Below are 13,078 nucleotides of genomic sequence, written 5' to 3'. Positions count from 1 at the left end.
GCCCTCACTCTATCGCCCTCACTCTATCGCCCTCACTCTATCGCCCTCACTCTATCGCCCTCACTCTATCTATCGCCCTCACTCTATCTATCGCCCTCACTCTATCTATCGCACTCGCCCTCACTCTATCGCCCTCACTCTATCTATCGCCCTCACTCTATCTATCGCCCTCACTCTATCTATCGCCCTCACTCTATCTATCTATCGCCCTCACTCTATCTATCTATCGCCCTCACTCTATCTATCTATCGCCCTCACTCTATCTATCTATCGCCCTCACTCTATCTATCTATCGCCCTCACTCTATCTATCCATCGCCCTCACTCTATCTATCCATCGCCCTCACTCTATCTATCCATCGCCCTCACTCTATCTATCCATCGTCCTCACTCTATCTTCTATCTATCGTCCTCACTCTATCTTCTATCTATCGCCCTCACTCTATCTTCTATCTATCGCCCTCACTCTATCTTCTATCTATCGCCCTCACTCTATCTTCTATCTATCGCCCTCACTCTATCTTCTATCTATCGCCCTCACTCTATCTTCTATCTATCGCCCTCACTCTATCTTCTATCTATCGCCCTCACTCTATCTTCTATCTATCGCCCTCACTCTATCTTCTATCTATCGCCCTCACTCTATCTTCTATCTATCGTCCTCACTCTATCTTCTATCTATCGTCCTCACTCTATCTTCTATCTATCGTCCTCACTCTATCTTCTATCTATCGTCCTCACTCTATCTTCTATCTATCGTCCTCACTCTATCTTCTATCTATCGTCCTCACTCTATCTTCTATCTATCGTCCTCACTCTATCTTCTATCTATCGCCCTCACTCTATCTTCTATCTATCGCCCTCACTCTATCTTCTATCTATCGCCCTCACTCTATCTTCTATCTATCGCCCTCACTCTATCTTCTATCTATCGCCCTCACTCTATCTTCTATCTATCGCCCTCACTCTATCTATCGCCCTCACTCTATCTATCGCCCTCACTCTATCTATCGCCCTCACTCTATCTATCGCCCTCACTCTATCTATCGCCCTCACTCTATCTATCGCCCTCACTCTATCTATCGCCCTCACTCTATCTATCGCCCTCACTCTATCTATCGCCCTCACTCTATCTATCGCCCTCACTCTATCTATCGCCCTCACTCTATCTATCGCCCTCACTCTATCTATCGCCCTCACTCTATCTATCGCCCTCACTCTATCTATCGCACTCGCCCTCACTCTATCGCCCTCACTCTATCTATCGCCCTCACTCTATCTATCGCCCTCACTCTATCTATCGCCCTCACTCTATCTATCGCCCTCACTCTATCTATCGCCCTCACTCTATCTATCGCCCTCACTCTATCTATCGCCCTCACTCTATCTATCGCCCTCACTCTATCTATCGCCCTCACTCTATCTATCGCCCTCACTCTATCTATCGCCCTCACTCTATCTTCTATCTATCTATCGCCCTCACTCTATCTTCTATCTATCTATCGCCCTCACTCTATCTTCTATCTATCTATCGCCCTCACTCTATCTTCTATCTATCTATCGCCCTCACTCTATCTATCGCCCTCACTCTATCTATCGCCCTCACTCTATCTATCGCCCTCACTCTATCTATCGCCCTCACTCTATCTTCTATCTATCGTCCTCACTCTATCTTCTATCTATCGCCCTCACTCTATCTTCTATCTATCGCCCTCACTCTATCTTCTATCTATCGCCCTCACTCTATCTTCTATCTATCGCCCTCACTCTATCTTCTATCTATCGCCCTCACTCTATCTTCTATCTATCGCCCTCACTCTATCTTCTATCTATCGCCCTCACTCTATCTTCTATCTATCGCCCTCACTCTATCTTCTATCTATCGCCCTCACTCTATCGCCCTCACTCTATCTTCTATCTATCGCCCTCACTCTATCTTCTATCTATCGTCCTCACTCTATCTTCTATCTATCGTCCTCACTCTATCTTCTATCTATCGTCCTCACTCTATCTTCTATCTATCGTCCTCACTCTATCTTCTATCTATCGCCCTCACTCTATCTTCTATCTATCGCCCTCACTCTATCTTCTATCTATCGCCCTCACTCTATCTTCTATCTATCGCCCTCACTCTATCTTCTATCTATCGCCCTCACTCTATCTTCTATCTATCGCCCTCACTCTATCTTCTATCTATCGCCCTCACTCTATCTTCTATCTATCGCCCTCACTCTATCTTCTATCTATCGCCCTCACTCTATCTTCTATCTATCGCCCTCACTCTATCGCCCTCACTCTATCGCCCTCACTCTATCGCCCTCACTCTATCGCCCTCACTCTATCGCCCTCACTCTATCGCCCTCACTCTATCGCCCTCACTCTATCGCCCTCACTCTATCGCCCTCACTCTATCGCCCTCACTCTATCGCCCTCACTCTATCGCCCTCACTCTATCGCCCTCACTCTATCGCCCTCACTCTATCGCCCTCACTCTATCGCCCTCACTCTATCGCCCTCACTCTATCGCCCTCACTCTATCGCCCTCACTCTATCGCCCTCACTCTATCGCCCTCACTCTATCGCCCTCACTCTATCGCCCTCACTCTATCGCCCTCACTCTATCGCCCTCACTCTATCGCCCTCACTCTATCGCCCTCACTCTATCGCCCTCACTCTATCGCCCTCACTCTATCGCCCTCACTCTATCGCCCTCACTCTATCGCCCTCACTCTATCGCCCTCACTCTATCGCCCTCACTCTATCGCCCTCACTCTATCGCCCTCACTCTATCGCCCTCACTCTATCGCCCTCACTCTATCGCCCTCACTCTATCGCCCTCACTCTATCGCCCTCACTCTATCGCCCTCACTCTATCGCCCTCACTCTATCGCCCTCACTCTATCGCCCTCACTCTATCGCCCTCACTCTATCGCCCTCACTCTATCGCCCTCACTCTATCGCCCTCACTCCATCTATCGCCCTCACTCCATCTATCGCCCTCACTCCATCTATCGCCCTCACTCCATCTATCGCCCTCACTCCATCTATCGCCCTCACTCCATCTATCGCCCTCACTCCATCTATCGCCCTCACTCCATCTATCGCCCTCACTCCATCTATCGCCCTCACTCCATCTATCGCCCTCACTCCATCTATCGCCCTCACTCCATCTATCGCCCTCACTCCATCTATCGCCCTCACTCCATCTATCGCCCTCACTCCATCTATCGCCCTCACTCCATCTATCGCCCTCACTCTATCTATCGCCCTCACTCTATCTATCGCCCTCACTCTATCTATCGCCCTCACTCTATCTATCGCCCTCACTCTATCTATCTATCGCCCTCACTCTATCTATCTATCGCCCTCACTCTATCTATCTATCGCCCTCACTCTATCTATCTATCGCCCTCACTCTATCTATCTATCGCCCTCACTCTATCTATCTATCCCCCTCACTCTATCTATCTATCGCCCTCACTCTATCTATCCATCGCCCTCACTCTATCTTCTATCTATCGCCCTCACTCTATCTTCTATCTATCGTCCTCACTCTATCTTCTATCTATCGTCCTCACTCTATCTATCGTCCTCACTCTATCTATCGCCCTCACTCTATCTATCGCCCTCACTCTATCTATCGCCCTCACTCTATCTATCGCCCTCACTCTATCTATCGCCCTCACTCTATCTATCGCCCTCACTCTATCTATCGCCCTCACTCTATCTATCGCCCTCACTCTATCTATCGCCCTCACTCTATCTATCGCCCTCACTCTATCTATCGCCCTCACTCTATCTATCGCCCTCACTCTATCTATCGCCCTCACTCTATCTATCGCCCTCACTCTATCTATCGCCCTCACTCTATCTATCGCCCTCACTCTATCTATCGCCCTCACTCTATCTATCGCCCTCACTCTATCTATCGCCCTCACTCTATCTATCGCCCTCACTCTATCTATCGCCCTCACTCTATCTATCGCCCTCACTCTATCTATCGCCCTCACTCTATCTATCGCCCTCACTCTATCTATCGCCCTCACTCTATCTATCGCCCTCACTCTATCTATCGCCCTCACTCTATCTATCGCCCTCACTCTATCTATCGCCCTCACTCTATCGCCCTCACTCTATCGCCCTCACTCTATCGCCCTCACTCTATCGCCCTCACTCTATCGCCCTCACTCTATCGCCCTCACTCTATCGCCCTCACTCTATCGCCCTCACTCTATCGCCCTCACTCTATCGCCCTCACTCTATCGCCCTCACTCTATCGCCCTCACTCTATCGCCCTCACTCTATCGCCCTCACTCTATCGCCCTCACTCTATCGCCCTCACTCTATCGCCCTCACTCTATCGCCCTCACTCTATCGCCCTCACTCTATCGCCCTCACTCTATCGCCCTCACTCTATCGCCCTCACTCTATCGCCCTCACTCTATCGCCCTCACTCTATCGCCCTCACTCTATCGCCCTCACTCTATCGCCCTCACTCTATCGCCCTCACTCTATCGCCCTCACTCTATCGCCCTCACTCTATCGCCCTCACTCTATCGCCCTCACTCTATCGCCCTCACTCTATCGCCCTCACTCTATCGCCCTCACTCTATCGCCCTCACTCTATCGCCCTCACTCTATCGCCCTCACTCTATCGCCCTCACTCTATCGCACTCACTCTATCGCACTCACTCTATCGCGCACTCACTCTATCGCGCACTCACTCTATCGCGCACTCACTCTATCGCACTCACTCTATCTATCGCACTCACTCAGCACCACCACTCAATAATCTATGCAACCATTCAACAACAACTGGTTCAAATATGTTCTCTCAATGTCTCAAACTTTATTACAAATGTCAAAAAAAGATCTTAATATTTCACTTCTGTTCTTGGATTTTCGTCACAATAAAATACACTTAACACAATCTTCACAAAAGTTATTTACAAAAGTTTAAGCTATTGCTATTATAAATTACAATAACTTTTATTTAAGTATTAATTATTTAAAAAAATTAAGCCATTGTTATTTGTAATAGCAATACATCTAAGTCACGTAAATACAACACATATTGCATTACAAATGCTATAGGTATCACATTTGCAAAAGTTATAACTATTGGCATTGTAAATGACAAAGCTATTAATTTAGCTATTTTCAAAACCAACACAGAAATAAAAAAAAATGGTCATTTACAATACCAATAGCTCAAAATGTCCTAATGCGAGACCTATTGCATTGCAAATGCTTGTTCTCTTTAAGCCTTGTTGCAGGCCAGCCCACACTGCTGTGCATCATGTACAGAAACGGTGGGGGGAGGGGTGAAATTGGGGGAGGGGAAACACATCGGAGAGTGAGAGGAGGGAGGGAGGTGGGTCCAAAAGCAATGGAGTGTGGAGATTGTTGGGAAACACTGACGGGATGAAGGAGAATTACTTTTGGACATGCACTCAATAAGAGTGGATGAACAAAAGGGTACCGGCAGGAGCCTGCGACAGGTGGAAAGACACAGGAAGCTGTACTTGGGCCATGCTCCACGACATGGATAAACAGAGAAGCCCCAAGAGGAAGCGGAGGATGCAGCGAGGAGGTGCTGACCAATGGTAAGCAAAGAAACGCAAGTGACGTGGGAGTCAACCAGTGGTAAGTAGAGGTAAGTAATGGGCGTGCTCTAAGCCATTTTTAAGATTTTAAGAAATAATAGCTTTCACATGCGCTGTATGTGGAACCGAATATAGGAGATACAAATTTCAGAAAAGAAGCATTCAGGAAGCCTTCACGTTAGGACAGGGTTGACTGGTCTTTAGTTTTATCCAGCAGGGCTGGTGTGGGCCGTGTTTTTTTCTGTCTCTGGGCCTGTCATTTGGTCCAGTACACTGGTTTTTACTATTGATGTCCCTGATATTACCACAAACATTGCCTTCAGAAAGCACAAATACATGCCGTCTCCTCCATGCCTTTCAACCCCCCTATACAGCCTGTTCTTCCAAGTTGAAAACTGCCTTGATTTGCAAATGAGGGTGCATCTTTGCCATCGATAATGGGGACGACTTATTTTAGCGCCCAGGACAATTTTCTGTTCCATTCCGACCCAGAGTTGGGAGTAGGCAGGGGCTTTAGCTGATGGATTTGACGTTATCAACTTCGTTTGTCAACTCAGACATATTTACAAAGCTTTCAAACAGGCTTTTTGTTACCATGCTGCGTAAATGCAGACCACAGAATTAAACACTCAAGGACTCTTCACTTCCAGTGGCCCAGCTACGCTGGGTAATTATCTGAAATGTTAATGAGGCAAAACGCAAGTGATTTTAAATGTTAATTATCTGAAAAGGTAATTATGCAAATCGATAATTATGCAAAATGTTAATTATGCTCATTCGGGCTAACGGGTGGGTTACCTATTATCCTGAGCCTTAGAAAGTATTATTTGACAGACAACCAGATAAAAAGACAGCTTTTTCCAAAAGTCGGGTATCCTACTTATCGGATTTTAATAAAAGTCATCTCAAACACTATTACTGAATCTATGGTGTGCCACTGGTAGAAAACAGAAACTATTTATTGCCTCTACTTAGAGCTTACTGGGTGGTTTGTTACTGTCCTTTCTATATTTTTATGTGTATTAAGGCTTCTAATACCTTTCCAGACATGAAACATGAATCCTCAACAGATGTTTCAAGATTGGACTCTATGGCCCTATTGCATCTGTGGACAAAGGTATTTGAATCTTGCACCCCCTAGTGGTGGCATTACAGACCCATCAATGTACCAGAATCTCGGCCTAGCATGGTCTATAACATGATCTTGTTGGGCACTCAATGTAAATAACTAAGCCAGATTTTAGATTTGGGGCTCTCAATTGCATGGGTAGACAGCCAAATTCTGGGGGCAATCTAGGCTTACCTTGGTGCAATAATTCCTATAATCACTAAACAGACTTAATGAAAAGAGGCGGGAGAGTACTGAAGCAAATTATTCACGCTTGCCTGCAAAAAAAAACAGGATCTAGTGCCACTGTGAACTATGTTGTAGAATGTAGGGCTAAGGATGGGATATGGGAAATAGACCGAACAGACTGCACTGATGCACGGTGTCTGTACATACATGGGCTGAGTGGGTTGTAGAATGTTGAGGGAGGATGCAGGTACTATGTAATGGTGCAAGGAATGTTGAGTTATTGCGGTTGGAGGGAGGATGGGACCCTGACAGGGGCTTTGGTAGTAACTAAGACCCCATAAATGAAACACTTAGTTCCTACTTAAATGACACCGGGACTAAGTGTTTCATCTGGACTGAAGACTCTGCCCACTAACTACCTTTTAGCGGTGGAAGTCAGTCAGTCAAATAGGTTTAGTTCAGATAGGGTGACCAGACATCCCGGATTCCCCCGGACAGTCCCGGTTTTTGGTGCCCCGACAATTTTCTCCATTTAAATACACGTCCATGTTTTTGGGACAAAGGTCAGGTAATTCAGCAAAGCAGAACTGAAATGTATGCTCTCCTTTCACAGGTGCCTCTGAAGACTGAGGAAAAAAGTAATGTATCTGTTTCTGTTGGCATGGCAACACAGCAGGAGGTCGGCTGCATAATTCCAGCAGAAGGGAGACAGGGTGAGGAGGAGGGCAGGGGGCTCAGGGTGGAGCTGTTGTCATAGCTAATATTGAATGTAGCCTTGTAAATGTGTGCAGGTGTGTGCGTGCGCACACACTCATTTACAAGGTCTTCAGAAAAACCGGGACAGGCCAGATATAGAAGTAAGAGTAAAGGCTTTAGTCCTACTTTTATTTCTTTCCTGTTCCAGTTTTTGGATCTCAAAATCTGGTCACGCCAAGTTCAGATAAAATACCGATTAGAGCACAAACATAATAACCACCTTTATAATGATATAACGACATGTAATCTAAATGACCTTTATACACAGGTAATGAAAAGTACAATGTTAATTTTAAGATCTAAATTTAAGTGAGCAGCAGCAAAACTTCTAAGTAGCAAATAAAAGTTCCAAATGGCCGAGGCGATCTGAGTATTAGTGTCAGATTTGCAAATTAACATCATATTCTCAAGAATGCCCTCGGAAAACAACTAGGGAGGAACTAGTCTTGAATAGAGACTTCCCCATAAACACGTAAATAAAGCTTGAATGTCAAGTGTTTTTGGCATCGGATGCTTAATTTTGTCTAAATAACGTTCAACTAATGGATCACTCTTGAACGTCAAAAAGTACTTTAAGTTCATGCCGATGGCTTGATTGCTCCGACAGTCTGAAGGCTGTTCCAATAGGTGGATTTTACAGTCATTTATTTTACTTCTGATGCCACCTACACATTCTCAAGATCTACTATCCCGAAAAGATCAGATATGCAGTGGTACCACCCTTTATTGTGTCCACCCATCTGGTGCAGAACATCACCCAGAGCTTCTCTGTAACATTTAAATTTAGGTGAATTCTACATTTTGGCCCAGTACGTAAGCGTTCTTAGCAGAGCTTGGGCTGCGAGGTCAGACCCAGATCCCAAACCAGAGGGACATTCATGGTTCTCATAGACAAACTCAATGGATTGTTTTGGTTGTAGATCACTGAGATTCCACAAGCTGCTGAAAATTTATAAAAGTTGGCTCTTAGAAGATAGGATTAACAATGGATTGCTGTGTGCTAATGGAGAACCTGTGTACACAGCAAGTGAAGGATTAAAACAATTCCGAGTTATGAGAAGCAGAATGGTACTGTATGAATTACCTTAAGGAGAAGTGGGTATTTGCAAATTCTCTGTATCGGAGTCAGCAGATATCCCTCTAAGGGAATGTCAGTCGTCTTTCTGCCTCCAAGGAGCATGCAACTCTAGAAAAAATAGGAAACTGGCTCAATGCTCATATTAAATGCAAGAATAATACAATTTAAGGTCATAGAGAGCATGCTGAGGTGATAAATTTTTTTTAATAAATATTTTTATTTGCATTTTTAACCAACATAAACACATTTGGCACGTCACCAGCGAAGAACCACAATCCTCTGCGCACCCCAACCCCCCCCCCCATCATAATAACAATACCAGGATCCTTAGCATCCCAGGACTCTGCCTCCACCCCCCGTACAGCTGTTCGTATGAGCTGAGGAGATAATTATGACTTACTTTTCACAATAGTGCTTTTTATTTTTACTTGACATCGCAATATTTATATTTTGATATGCTGTCCATAAAAAATCTTATTTTTCATTAAACACACACACATCTAAACATTTGTGTTACTATTTTTACAGAAGAAATAAAACAGCTATTTGGAAACAAAGAAAGGAAGGGCGAACAGATTGTAATACATTTAGCAAAGTCCTACTCTGTACAACAGGACATCAAGGGTAAATCCAACGGTGATATCTGGTCCTACATAACAAATTAAAAGAATAGTCTTATTGTTAACTGATATTCAAAGCTAGACGTGGCTGGGATGCAAACTAACATATTTGAATGGCAGCTCAGGAGCCAATCAGAATAGTCTAACCCAAGAGGTAATTTGTCCAAATGCAGCCAACTATAACTGCTGACACACGCTACTTTCTTCCCAAACCTACTGGCTAGTCTTCAAGCGGTTCGAGTTGTTTTCTGTCAAGAGGCCTAACAGAATTGTCTGACCACAATCGGGAAAATTAGGGAAGCCTGCAGAATCCGGAAAAGTCTTGTAGTCCCCAAGGAGCAGGAGATGCATTTAATTTTGGTTTTCCAAAAGTACACCTTTAATGCTTCAGGTAAAGATATCGACTCTACAAGCTACAAAAACAAATAATTAATGGATTTCCACATTTTCTAGTTTTGGCTGACAACTTTTAGCTGGCGGGCTCTCCCATTTCCAGTCTGAGGGGTACCGTGACACCTATCAACAGGACCAGAAACAGATTAGAAAACGTTGTATTACAAAGGTTTGGACCACTATCACACATGCAGGACTACGCAGATAATTGGCTGAGGGTAGACAAATAGTGATGACAAGAGAAAAGGGACTAAGCTCTTGGAGTAACTAAAAACTGAATTTTAACATAATCCTAATTCTTAGCTATTGTACCTGGCCCGTTTTGCAGGGTTAACCTAAAATGTTTTGCCTTCCTCCACCTATTTTTCTGTTGATTTTTGGACTCTGGGAACTTTACCACTGCTATTCAGTGCTAAAGTGCATATGCGCTCTCTCCTTTAAACATAGTATTGAGGTTCCGTGGTTTTCGGGACCGGACTCCATTTTGTTAGCGTCGTCCGAAGACGCAATTTTGTGTTGCCCTCACGTAGGCCTAGGTGGTAAACGAACGAACGAAGTTGCATGGGCCTCGTTGTTCATGTAAGCATTAATAGGCCCTTTTTCGATTTGTGAGTGAACTGTAAGATGCTGACCCCGTCACCTGAAACTGACCCTTTTCGAAGCCAGTTTTCTCTAGCTGATCGTTGTCTGAATTGCCAATCAATGTTCAGGATATCGTTAACTTTTAGTTGCCTTGTACATATCTTATCCTACTCAACATCTGAATTGTTTCTTTCCTTACGACTTTTCATTACATGGGTAGTGCTTTCAATTATGGGTTTGTCCGGCTTGTGGTAATCGAATTTGGGACAGTCCTAATAATTAACTTATGGGTTGGTACAATGTAAAGTGAGCTTTTTGGAATGTAATAATGTATGTGAAATGTGTTCTATTAGTCAGAATTTGCCGCAGTGGGTGTGCATTTGTAATTAATTGAAAATACTATAAGAAGTGATGTCTTGCTCTACGAAAGTTGAGCAGTCTCCTGAGTCGTACACCGTGTTGTATTGCTTGGTTTACTGTTACTAGCTGCAGCTAATAAATTTGATCTCTGACGCCACCTAGAAGTATTCCGTGTCTCTGTATGCCAAAACAGGTGGAACTCGAAGACTTTGGGTGTGTCCCTGGCACCGCTGGGTTCTAAGAAAACCCGGTTCTTCAGTATGTTTGGCATATTCGATTTACTAATAAGTCCCTTTTAAAGTGGTTTACCATATATTCATGGCATGTAAATTAAAAGCTACTAGTGGGCCTGCAGCACTACTTGTACTAGCCACAGAAGTAGCCTTTTAAACCTGTCTTAGGCCTGCCACTGCAGGGCCTTTGTTCACAGTTCACTGCCACGTTGACTTGACATTTAAAACTATTTGGCAAGCCTTAAGCCCCTCTTTTATTACACATACATCAGCCCTAAGGTAGGCCCTAGGTAGTCCTATGGGCAGGGTGCTGTGTAAGTAAAAGGTAGGACATGTGCCTTTATTGTGTGGCATGCCCTGGTAGTGAAAAACAGCCTATTTCGTTTTTCACTGTTGTGAAGCCTCCTCCTCTCATTGGCTAGCATTGGGAAATCCATCATATACTTTTAAGGGATAATTCCTGATCAAAAAGGAGGGGTATTGCCATGTTTGGCATGTTTAGAATAGTAGTGATAAATGCTACTTACTGGTGTAGTTGGATTTTACATTAATATTTTTGAAATGCCACTTTTAGAAAACATACAATAATGCAGGGTTGGGCCCTTTCCCACACAGCTAGATTGGACCGGTAGGTGACAATAAGGAAAGATATCTTGGTGACCATTTATTGTGCTGTCAACTATTATACAGACTGACACCAAACTCACTAGTAAGATGATCATCATCATTTAATTATTCATGTTTTCTAATTCTTGTTCATTTAAGAACTACACAAGATAGAGAAGGACAACACTTAATAATTTACATCATGTGAAAATTAGGCTCAGAAAGAATACAAAACAATAAATACAATCATAATACAATCAATCAATGTGTGTTGCACAAAAGCTTTACACATTGCCTCAGATGATAAGCCTGCCAGCCTTCTCAGCGCAAAGCTAGCATACGGTGATCACAGTTTATCTTTGGCATGCAACTGACTTGCCCTGACTAGAGTGTTTGGGTCGGCCCAGCTTAGGGGCATACCATAGCCAACCAGAAACCCCATTTCTAACAATGGCTGACACTTATTTCTAATTTTAGGACAGAGCCCAGAGAAACCTAACAGACTAGCAGGAAAATGAAAAACTGCAGCATTCATCATCCAATGAATTAAGGATGGTTAGCTAATGGTGCATCACCTCGTGAGAAATCTTCAACATTGTAAAGCTTGCTGAATGCTCGCAGAGAGGCCCCTGTAGACACACTGCAGCTCTTTCACCAATAGGTATCCTGCATAAAGAATTCAAGGGAAATTTCCTTGCCTCTAGTGGAGTGTGCACTAACATTCAGTAGGACTGAGAAATAGAGGTTGTCCATCTAGCTTTGGTGATTTGGAAAGCAGCTTCTCTTTCATCCATGACCTCATCAGTGACTAAATGTGGGTCGGAAGAAGGCAGATCCTTGGTTCTGTCCCAGTAAACTCAAAGAGCACACCAGAATTCAATGTTATACAATACTTTCCCAATAAAGGAAGCATGAAGGTATGCAAAGATGATCATAAAATAAATCTCATTCAACAGAACTCACCCAATACATTTGGAACAAAGGATGAGTGAGTTCAAACAACCACCATGAAGATGCTGCATTATTCTAAAAAAACTTAGCACAAAAAAATTGATGAATGAAATGCTTGACGTAACCTCAGCACACTCGTAATCACTCGGAGATGAATTCCTATTCATCATTAAAGCTTGTCTGCGCCATAACAGACAGGGACCAACCTTTGACTGTACCCATCAGGGACAGTACAGACCAAACTTCCAGGCAAGGTCCATTGTGAATGGAAACAAATACACCCAGAAAGGGTACGACCCTGGGGACGTCATCAGTGTGGTGCAGCTGAGAGGTTTGCACTTTGAACTCAGGACCTACATCTCGCTACCCCCTCCTACTTAGGGAAGATCAACATGATGGAGGGACCGCTTGAATTGATCACAGACCATATTCAAAAGAGACCTGTCCTGGTAGTTCAGTGTAGACGTTCCTTTTGGAGCAAGACCAAGGTTTATTTGGATAAAGTCGGTCCCTGCCAATTTTGTACAGGCAGCAAAACACACAATGGATGTGAATGCAACACAGAGCAACTAAAACAGGTACTCAGAGAGAAGACCT

The 13,078-nt window shown here is 44.2% G+C and overlaps 1 protein-coding gene across 1 annotated transcript in view; it reads right to left on the bottom strand.

Annotated features, from left to right (window-relative positions):
• The window catches only part of PREX1 (phosphatidylinositol-3,4,5-trisphosphate dependent Rac exchange factor 1), a 774,514-nt gene that overhangs the window by 386,893 nt on the left and 374,543 nt on the right, over positions 1-13,078 (bottom strand). The window contains exon 6 of the mRNA XM_078651860.1: positions 8,743-8,844. Coding sequence (XP_078507986.1) covers positions 8,743-8,844 — 102 coding nt within the window. The remainder of the gene's footprint in view (positions 1-8,742; positions 8,845-13,078) is intronic.

Source organism: Lissotriton helveticus, chromosome 7, assembly GCF_964261635.1.
Source record: "Lissotriton helveticus chromosome 7, aLisHel1.1, whole genome shotgun sequence".
Lineage (NCBI taxonomy): Eukaryota > Metazoa > Chordata > Amphibia > Caudata > Salamandridae > Lissotriton > Lissotriton helveticus.
Note: the sequence above shows the minus strand (reverse complement) of the source record. Positions and strands in the feature narration are given on the sequence as shown.